This window comes from Akebia trifoliata, chromosome 10 (genome assembly GCF_017979445.1).
Source record: "Akebia trifoliata isolate Shusen 1 chromosome 10, ASM1797944v1, whole genome shotgun sequence".
Lineage (NCBI taxonomy): Eukaryota > Viridiplantae > Streptophyta > Magnoliopsida > Ranunculales > Lardizabalaceae > Akebia > Akebia trifoliata.
The window spans coordinates 31,368,329-31,378,829 of NC_141384.1; the positions used below are offsets into that span (position 1 = coordinate 31,368,329).

Genomic DNA, 10,501 nt, shown 5'->3' on the forward strand with positions numbered 1-10,501 from the left:
ATCTTCACATTTATGAATATGACGATCTTCTTTTGTTTTTTGTTGTTACAAATCATCGAAATAAATTGAAACTTGAATCTTCAAAATTCTGTGTATACTGTTCTGCACATGCTTTAAAATCTTGTTTCTATATTTTAAAAAATCGAAACGAGACCGAAACATATATTATTGAAAATTTCTGAGACAAACGAGACATTCCAATACATTAATATAAACATATAATCTTTTAGATGAGAACTAGGTCAAGGGGCATGTCATTCTTTAAAAACATATGGGTATCTCCCTTTAATTCAATCTTTAAGAGAAGATTGAGGTCAAGGGCATATTCTCCCTTTGAGAGCACTGATTTCTCAAAATCTCAAATACGAAAAGGAAACTAGAAACCAAAGAGAGAAGAAGCATGGAAGGATCTAAATTGAATTTGTGTGATTCCGGCAATCCAAACACTTCTCTCTATTTTCTCTCTCTTTACTATCTCTATCTGTATTTCTTTTGGATCTCCCACTATTTTTTTTTCCAGAAGGTAAGCTGGGGGTTTTGCACACTCCCGACCAGCTATATTAAATTAACAAAAAGAATATTACATTCTCAAGAAATGTTTCTTATAAGCGTCCCTCTCAATAATTTGACTCAAATCCCTAGACAGAGGGGGAGATCATTGAATTAGATCAGAAGACAGCATAAGTAAAGTTAGGTGATCAGCAGCGGTTGGCCTCTTTGTAGGTGTGCTTGTAATTATGCCATTAGAACTTATTGTAAATATCATTGGGATCATCAAGATCAATCTTTAACTAGGTTTCCGGATAGATTAACTGCCTATTGTGACCCGATCCAGATGCAATCTAACCGAGGATTTGAACTTCAATCCTTGGAATGGCTGGAAACTTACACACCAGTGAAGACAGAATTTTATAGGGGAAATTATCAACAACAAAAAAACCTATACAAAATAATATTTCTTAAAAAGATAATAATTTTTGAAAAATTATCAAAATGAACAAAATAATATTTAATGATTGATTTTTTTTTTTTTTTTTAAATCAAATATTCGACCCTTAAAGGATCGAATTTTTTTTTTAAATATAGGTAACTTAATCATTACTCCAAACTTATATTAATCAAAATAAGGGCCTTTCAGTGTAAACTTTAATATAGTTAAGTAGTGTAAACTTCAATATTGTCATGAAAACAACTTAGTTGAAGGAGCGTACTTGGCCGGCAGACTAGATTAGCAAAAAGACACTAATGCTCTCTCGAAGCTGGGCTGATCCAAGATGTGGTAGTACTTTAGTTCTTGAAACAAATATATTTTGTTTTCAAATGACACTAATGACAGTTCCAATGTTTTAATATTTAAGAGTGTTTCTACTAATTTGACAGGTAATTGGTTGATATGCAAAGAAAAATGAGGGACTTGACCTCAGGACCTCTTGCTGTTGCTCTCAAGGAAAGATGGAAAGTTCAACATTTCTTTATGTGAGTATCTTTTTGTCCAACTTCGAAATTTTGACAACAATATAAATAGTTTTATTTGTCTTTGTAATTTTTCAGTTTTTGGCTCAAGAAACAAAAAAAATTAAATAGCCTTGCGTACAAAAAGACCCTTGGAAACTAGTAAATAATTGAATTTATAAAGAACAGAAGTTTAAATTTTAAAAAAAAAATCCTGCAAATATAAGTGGGTACAGGTTTGTAATGGTTGTATGTTTTTTTATGGTTTCTGTGTCTTTTTAAAGTAGTCTAATAATAGAAGACATGAAGTTTACTCTTGTTTCTTCCTACATGGGCGAGAATGACTAACTACTTACCTATATTAAAGTTTACACTAAAAGGCCCTTATTTTGATTAATATAAGTATGGAGTAATGATTATGTTACATATATTAAAATTAAAAAAAAAAACGGACCACAATTTTTGACTTAAAAAGTAAAAATCAACTCTTTAAAGATCTACGCCCCTATCACAGAACCGTGAATCATTTGACTCAGGACACGCAAGAGAAAGATTTATGATTATGCATATCCCGAGGTAAATGATGAGTGGTACTGCGATGGGGTGTGTGTCAAAGTAGGGCGGGGCGTTAAAAAATCATTGCACAAAAACAAATTACAAATGGCTTAAAGTTCACAGTGATCCTGTAGAGACTGGACTCAAATGCATGGAAGGGTGATATAAGAGTATGCCTCAAAACACTCAAGATTACAAATCCTAATTAAAACTATATCGATGTCTAAAGTCCTTGACAAATATTAATTTGGAATGAACGACTGGAAATGTAAAAAAAGAACAAAACAAGAAGAAATTGAAGTGTCCTGATAATACGGTCTAAGGTTGAATAGTATGAGCTTGGAATCTTAGAGATCGCAATCTGGAGCTGATCTTCCTCATTCCTTGAACTTGCTCCCACTGATCCCGAGCTTAACATACTGTACTCACTTGGCACAGCACTGGTATTTCTTGGAATGCCAAGTACTCTCAAAATCTGACTGCGATAGTGGTCTTGATATCTGCAACAAACAACCAAGAGTGACAAAAGAAATTTGTCTAATAAATATGTCTCCCTATTTTTATTTTTATTTCATTGGGAACAATCCAATAGGAAACAATTCATTCCTCCCCCCCCCCCCCCTCCTCCTCCTCCTCCTCCTCCTCCTCCTCCTCTGACACATGCCCCCTCGGGATACACAAGAAAAAGATTTGTGGTAATGCATATCCCGAGGCAAATGATCTTTGGTTCTGTGATGGGGGCGTAGAAAGGTGTGCATCAGAAAATCATTACACTATGATTATAGACTCCTAATATAAATTATAGTCTGGATTCATGTAAATTTAGAATAGATTGCAAAACATAGAAACTAGATGAACAAATAATTATTGTTAATCTTGCACATATGATATACCAACATTTAAGCCAAACTAATTATTATGAGGCATACTTACAAGAGATGTGTCGCCATTTTTTTCAGTATCTAATGATGCTTTCCTGCAGAGCTCAAAAAGATCTGAACCAGAGTATCCTTGGCACAAGCTGGCAATTTCAACAAAGTTGATGTTGTCCTCTACATTCTCATCCTTCAAAATTAGCTTCAGTATCTTGACTCTTTTGCTACAGTTTGGTAACCCAATCTCAAAGGTTTGAGAAAAACGCCTAAGTATTGCCTCATCAAGGTCTGCTGGCCGGTTGGTTGCTACAAGTACCGTCACCCGAGCATTTTCTACAGTAACTCTCCATGATAAGTACCTTTTTTTTATAAGTTAGAAATAATAAAAAAAACAGATTTTGGAATTCAATATACAAGCATTTGTTTGATAGCCTTTTTAATTATATAAAATCAAAGTTGAAACTGGACATCAAAAGGTGTAAATTGTTGTGGTTTGTGGAGCCTGATAGTATTGGTCAACAAGGAGGTACTGTAAATCAAGCCACGTGTTCACGTCAGTCAAGCTGAAACAAGGGTATTTTTGTAATTTCACTAATATTATGTAAAACCCTAGTTAGGTTTCCTGGGGTATTTATATTTCTTGTTTATTGTGGAAGAGTGTAATCTGTAACTGCAAGTTTTTCTCTTCATAGTGGAATTGATGTATTCTGTGGACGAACCTCAATTTTGAGGGAACCACGTAAAATCTGTGTCTATTTGTGTGATTTGCGTTTTGTCTCAATTATTTTCTTGGTTCAATTGTCCTGGTTTTCTCAACATATATGGCATCCACACACATACAGACTAAATGTCTTTAGAATATAATTAATTTTGAACGATATTAAATTCCTTAGCTGAAAGAACCAGATCCCTAAATAAAATTTATTACAAAAATGAAAGGTACTCATCTTTTAGAAGGAATCATTAGTGTGCGTAACAGTAAAAAGAAAGGTAGGAACAATTTAAGAGTAAAAAAAACTCACTATCTGTGGTAAGGCCATCCCACAAAGCCATGAACTCGGTTTTCATGCCAGTCAAGACTTCATGATCTGTCGAAGATAGCTGCCTCAAAAAACTATCAACTTCGTCAATGAATATAATAGCAGGCTGGAGCTTATAAGCCAGACTGAATATAGCAGCCACTGGAGGTACAAATAGAAATAAAAGGTAAGATGTTGATATTATGTAATATGGCAAAATACAAAAAAGAAAGCTACACTTAAATGAAGAAAAAAAAATTAACAATTAAGTAGATATAATATACTAAAAAGCGACATCATAATAAACTTTAATTCGATTCAAAAAAATCAGACAGACAAACTATATTTTCTAGACACTATCATTAATAAAGACTCAACAACAATAACAAAGCCTTAACCCAAAGATTCATGGTCGTCTAAAGTAATCATGTTCAGCCATTCCACTCAGTCCAAAGCCAAGTTTTTTGTTATAATTAATAAAAACTACAACGATTAAGTCTATGAAATTCAAATTTGAAAAATATCAAAATGGCATTTTGAGAATGTGAATTTTGATTTCTAAATACTCTCCTGATCTGGCATGTGCCAGAAGCATAGATTTTATGCCTCAGGATGCACGTCCCCATATGCCACATCAGGAGAGTATTTTGAGTATGCCACATGGGGGGGAGTCAGAAAATCATTACTCTTTAATATAACCCAAACATACCAAGTTTTTGTGCATCACCAAACCATTTGCTCATCAAATTAGATAACTTGACATTAATAAATACAACTCTAGACTCCTTTGCAATAGCCTTGGCAAGCATTGTCTTTCCAGTTCCAGGTGGTCCATACAACAATACCCCTTTCTGGGGACTGAGAAGTTTCCAGCCAGGTGCAAACAATTCAGGTCTCCACAATGGAAGAATCACCAATTCAAATAATGATAGCTTGACATTTTCCAAACCTCCAATATTTTGAAACTCTACATCAATTCGGTCAGGATTTATAACATCTTGGACAATTAGAAACTGTAAAATTATGTCAAAAGAAACGAGGTTAATTAACACAACACCTCGCAGATTTTTCATTAACATGCATCAATTCTGAAACATTTTAACAAGAAGGGCTAAGCTGATCATATCTCAATGTAGAAATTAATATACCATGCCATTTTTTAGAGAAAATAAATTATAACTCGCATGAAACAATTGAGCACGAATTACAATTTTTTTTTTTTTTTTAAAACTCAGTGTGAGAAATAAAAATATAAGATGAGAGTAGCGCTTTATATCATGTTTGGTTTAACAATAGAAAAACTTTTAGTTTGGAGAGAAAAAAAGAGGTAGAGTTGTAATTTTTAGTGTTCTTATTAGTCAGGAGCATTTCTTCTCTCCACTAATCTCTGATTTGGAGAGGAAAAACCAACTGATCCACTATTTTTCTTCTCTCTCCTCACTTAACAATCCAAAGAACAGAAATGGAGAGAGAGAGAGAGAGAGAGACTAACTTTTTTTTTCCTCTCTCAATTCAAACATAGATCCAAATGAAGGATATTGTTAACATTGTAAAAACTGAACCAATCAATCTTTCTTGAAGAAAGCCCAAGAAATTTCCATCCAACGAAACAAAAAATCCCGTGTCACCAAGTCATCCGATTTTTTAGGTGGGTGTGGATAGTTTATCTGACAGGGTCAATTTGGTCATTTCACTATTTATTTATTTTAATTTGGCTCTCATAGATCACAAATGCTGGTGCAAATAGAACGCGCCCCAAAAAATACTTCTATTTCCACCTCAACATAACAAACAAGAATAAACGGAGTTTATCTCTATTAAATTTGATCAGAGAGAGAGAGAGAGAGAGAACAGAAACCATAAAGATAATGTCGAGAGAGAGAGAGACCTCGTAGAAATTGGCAGAGAAGGGAGGGCGATTAAATCGGTTGGCAATTTCTTTCGTCCTTTGTTGGAGATAATCTTGGCGATCATCTTGGCGTCCTCGATACCAAAGATACGTAGCAGCTACAGTCGTGGCGAATATCACTTGCGGCAACATCTCCAACCCACTCTTTGTCTTTCTTCACACCTACCTCACTAATTCGATCGATTCTCTACAAATTATTTAGGATTTGCAGAAAGAGAGACAGTTTGTTGTCTACCTTCGACTCTTCAAGTCTTCCACATATTCATTCTGCTTAAAAGTTACCCACCGGTCCCAACATTACTTTTTTCTACTTTTCACATTCACTCTCCACAAAATTATTACTTTTTAAATAAAAGAAACACTTTCCCAAGTAACTTGCGTGACCAAAAATATAATCGGATTTCACAAGATGTACACATCATAAAACTATACCAACTTCAAATGAATTATTTTTTAGTTTCAAATTTAGGAGGTCCATCCATATTTTGGAGTGACATTAAAATAGACTTATCGATTGTACACCTCAGCATCAGCATTGTGTAAATCAATGTTAATTTTAAGAATAAAGCTGAAGTGAGCTCAAGATTGAATCTCACGTTACACACCCTAACCCTAACGTGGATGATTGATGATGATTGGGGAGAATTTGACTTGAAGACAAAGGATTACCATTCGTTTGTACTTAAAGCGAATGAGGTATTATTTAGCATTGTTGGGGAAAAGATAACAAAAGATTTATAAGAGAAATTAGAAAGTTTATACCATATGAAGTCTCTTACCAATTAGATTTTCTTGAAAAGAAAATTGCACTCTTTAATAATAAAAGAAAACACAAAGGTCTCAGAGCATTTAAATAAATTTAACAATCTCATTTATCAACTTGAAACCATTGGAGTGAAGATGAAGGATAGGGATAAGATGGTTATATGTCTTTGCACGTTGTTAAAATTTTATAATAATCTTGTGATTACATTGAGTTGTAGCAAAGAAGATTCTCTTGATTTTGACTCGATTTTTTATGCTATTATTGTCAATGAATGAGAAAAGAAGACGTCTTTGAGTAGTTCAATTGATTCAAAAACGAAAGTGCTTGTAGCAAGAGGTAGATCGAACGAGCGAGATAATTCATCAAAGAACCATACAAGGAACAAGTCGAAGTTTCGATCAAAGTCAAAAGAGTCAAATGATAAAAATATGTATTGGTTTTATAGTAAGACAGGGCATGTAAAGAATAATTGTTGGAAGTGTAAAGAGTTGGGTTCATACAAAGGTTCTACTTCAGGTGGTGAAAAGCAAAATGAAATCAAAGATAAAGTTAATAAAGTTGAAGAATCTTCTTTAGATTGCATAAAAAGGGTGTTCTTAATAAAATAAAATATAATAATAAATAAATAAAATCCAATAGTAGAAGATATCTTCAAGATTAGTCTCTTCATGCTATGTATAAATCCCAATCATGCATGGGTCAACGGAACCTTACTCTAAATTAAAAATGAAAACTACCATGACTACCAATGTTCATTAGAAAATGTAATGGTGTTTTTTTATTCAAGTGTTTGTTTGGTTATATTTTATATGCATTTGAAGTATTTCATGAATATTTTGTTTATTTGCAAAGTAGTTCGACGCTACTAATTTGTAGAGCATCAAATTGATTTGCCAATGGATAGAACTTCACGAAATATCCTAAAATTTAATGTTTGATCTCTATGTTTGTTTTGTTATTATTATAAAGATTAATGCTGCAGTGATCTCAGTGGGGGACATCTTGACATGGTGGAGTGTGCATGCATGTAAATGCATTTTCTCCAAGATAGGAGTAAAATGAATCTATTAACATGTGCAAGCCACCACGTAAAGGTGTCTCCTATGTGTCCCTCGCTGAAGTCACTGTAGTACAACAATTATAAATTAGATGGTGGCATGTGCAAACACACATATATCAAATGGGCTTTTTTGTAATTTAAAATATTAATTAAAGGGTTTTAAAAGATTGATAGTAATAAGGATGATGCTTTTAATTTTATTGTTGTTTTTTCTTCTTTTCAAAATGACCTTTATTGTATTAAGTTTAAATCTAAAGGGATTTTGGTATGGAACCACTTCTACTCCACATATCTCATTGTGATAGAAAATATGTATTTTGAATATTTTGAAAAGTTCTATCAAGTTTCCAATTCGGAGAAACAAAATATTAAAATTGTCAAGATCAACGATTTAAACATTGACTCTAGCAATTGAATCATTGACCTCGATGATTTTGATATTTCAAAGTCAACACTAAATATATCTTCTCAAAATATCTAAAATACATATATCATAATCATGAAACGAAGACTTGAATCAAATGTGACAATTAAATGTTCACAATTATGAATATGACAATCTTCGTTTGTTTTTTGTTGTTACAAATCACCGAAATAAATTGAAACTTGAATCTTCAAACTTCTGTGTATATTGTTTCTATTTTAAAAAAAATTGAAACGAGACCAAAACATTATCGAAAAATTCTGAGACAAACGAGACATTCCAATACATTAATATAAACATAAATTCTTTTAGATGGGGCATATCATTTTTTAAAAACATATGGGTATCTCCCTTTAAGTCAATCTTTGAAAGATCATATTCTCCCTTTGAGAGCACAAATTTCTCAAATCTCAAATACGAAAAGGAAACTAGAAAACAAATAGAGAAGATGAATGGAAGGATCTAAATTGAATTTGTGCGACTCCGACAATTCAAACACTTCTCTCTATTTTCTCTCTTCACCATCTCTATCTGTATTTCTTTTGGATCTCCCACCATTTTCAAGAAAAATCAAACGAAACTTCCAATTATGATTCAGTACTTATTTCGTCTCTGAAGATTTATAATAAAAAACGTTTCATAAATATTATTTTGGAACGTAGTAAAATTTTAAACCATGATTCTACATCCATCATTCCCCATAATAAATCACCAAAATAGATCCTAATCACCTTTGCAAAACTAAGGTATATTAAACGATGTGAGAAGGATATTTTTGATATTTTAAATTTTTTATAAAGTTGAATGGGTGTTAAGATATAAAAAAATAGAATAATGATGAATGCACGCGATGTTGGTAAGCATTTGGGTACGTGGCTGACATGAGCACAGAACCCTACATCATTTTCCTGTGTATCCCAATGAAAAAGATCTATGATTCTGGACCCTTACCACGTCATCAGCGTATCAAACACCGCGTGCATTAAAAAAAAATATAATAACTTGTTCATTAAGTTGCCACCCAAAAGTTGGGTGCATTGAGAAAAAAGTCCCTCCCACAGAGTGCATTAAGAAATGTTTTTCGTTTTATAGCATCAAAGCCCATGGAAACTTGACACAAGTGTACGGTACATATGACTCGCACTCTTTCCAAAAGTGAGAAAGTGCGTAATTAAACTACTAATCAATCAATAACGACAGCCACGTTCGTGTGCCCACACTGAATACTGCCCTGTTTGCACTTTATTTGAGTCACCATAACCTTTTCTTTTTAGCATCAAATTTGAAGGAACATACCTCATTACAAGATAAGTGGTGTTTTGTATTTATTTCACCCCCCTACATTTCCCCTAAAATTTGAAATACCCCATTAGAAATGCCATGTGTAATCCAATGGAGAGGATGGCTTCAAAGTTGTTCCCCTTGTTGGATGCCTATTATATGTAAAATTTAAATTCTTCTTTAATTACCATATAGAAATTTCCTTGCAGTACCCCTTTATTAAAATTCAGAATTTTAGGATATGGAAATATTTTTTTTCTTACCCATCTTGACATGAGAATGGGTCAGGTATATTTTCAGAATACCAACAATTTGACGCGACCATTTGCCACCCCTAGGAGAAACATGAAAAAAAATACAAGAAAGAACAAAGAAAAAGAGCACTTCTTGTCTCCATGAGTAACCAGTCCTAATTGTTTGTCTTTTTTTCTTCCAAAAGACCAAAATGGAAATTTGAATTAAAATGGGCCAGCTAACTTGTCCAATGTAATGTAATAGATGCCAAGGCATTAATACAGGACAGAGTCATATTCATGACTGTTTCATGACAGAACAATACTCCAAATTATCTTATATCACAGATACTGTCTGTTACTAGAGACAGAAAAGGACAAAGAAGAACGGAAGGGGATTCTTAGTAATCTTGTAAGGAAGGTCTAATGGTATTCTAAGGTCTTAAGTCCCTTTTTATACTTAAGCCTATGCTTATTAGGTCTAACCTGATAGGAAAGTATTTAGATATAAAATCCATTCCTAAGATAACATCATGCTTCCATGCAAATGGCTCTATAATCCAGAACTTTTGTTCAAATAGAATTGGGCAATGATCTGTTTCGAGGAACAGAGTTTTGATAACTAGTTGACTCTGGCAACGTCCCGCCTTAGCTATGCCTCCAGTTAATTCATCTACAGCGAGTGAGATTAAACTAGGACTTACTAAGTCTTCTCCACAGAGTCACATTATGGCACATGTGTCAATTAGGGCAACTATTTCTTTGCTTCAAAGGTTGGCTATAATTAATCAAGTGGCTGAGCTAAATCCAACTTGGAATCCTAAAGGGTCTAGATGTTGGATTTTGTTATCAATCTTTATTGAGATTAATTGACTCGTCTTGTCTTACCTTCTTTTGACACTCGTCCCTATTCAAGGACATGCTCGA

The 10,501-nt window shown here is 33.3% G+C and overlaps 1 protein-coding gene across 1 annotated transcript; it reads right to left on the reverse strand.

The window, feature by feature from the left end:
- Positions 1-1,714: 1,714 nt before the first annotated feature.
- On the reverse strand, positions 1,715-6,379 carry LOC147393895 (uncharacterized). Its single transcript, XM_086456368.1, has 5 exons — positions 5,790-6,379; positions 4,611-4,914; positions 3,905-4,063; positions 2,941-3,215; positions 1,715-2,507 (listed from the first exon to the last, which is right to left on the reverse strand). The coding sequence occupies exons 1-5, from the start codon at positions 5,940-5,942 to the stop codon at positions 2,433-2,435; spliced, it is 966 nt and encodes a 321-aa protein (XP_086312494.1). The 5' UTR covers positions 5,943-6,379; the 3' UTR covers positions 1,715-2,432.
- Between the last annotated feature and the right edge of the window lie 4,122 nt (positions 6,380-10,501).

Coding starts and splice junctions, on each gene's coding strand:
- LOC147393895 (XM_086456368.1), bottom strand. CDS start 5,942: ATGTTGCCGCAAGTGATATTCGCCACGACTGTAGCTGCTACGTATCTT. Junction 4,915..5,789: donor TCTCTGCCAATTTCTACGAG/GTCTCTCTCTCT, acceptor ATAATTTTACAG/TTTCTAATTGTCCAAGATGT. Junction 4,064..4,610: donor TGGTGATGCACAAAAACTTG/GTATGTTTGGGT, acceptor TTGTACCTCCAG/TGGCTGCTATATTCAGTCTG.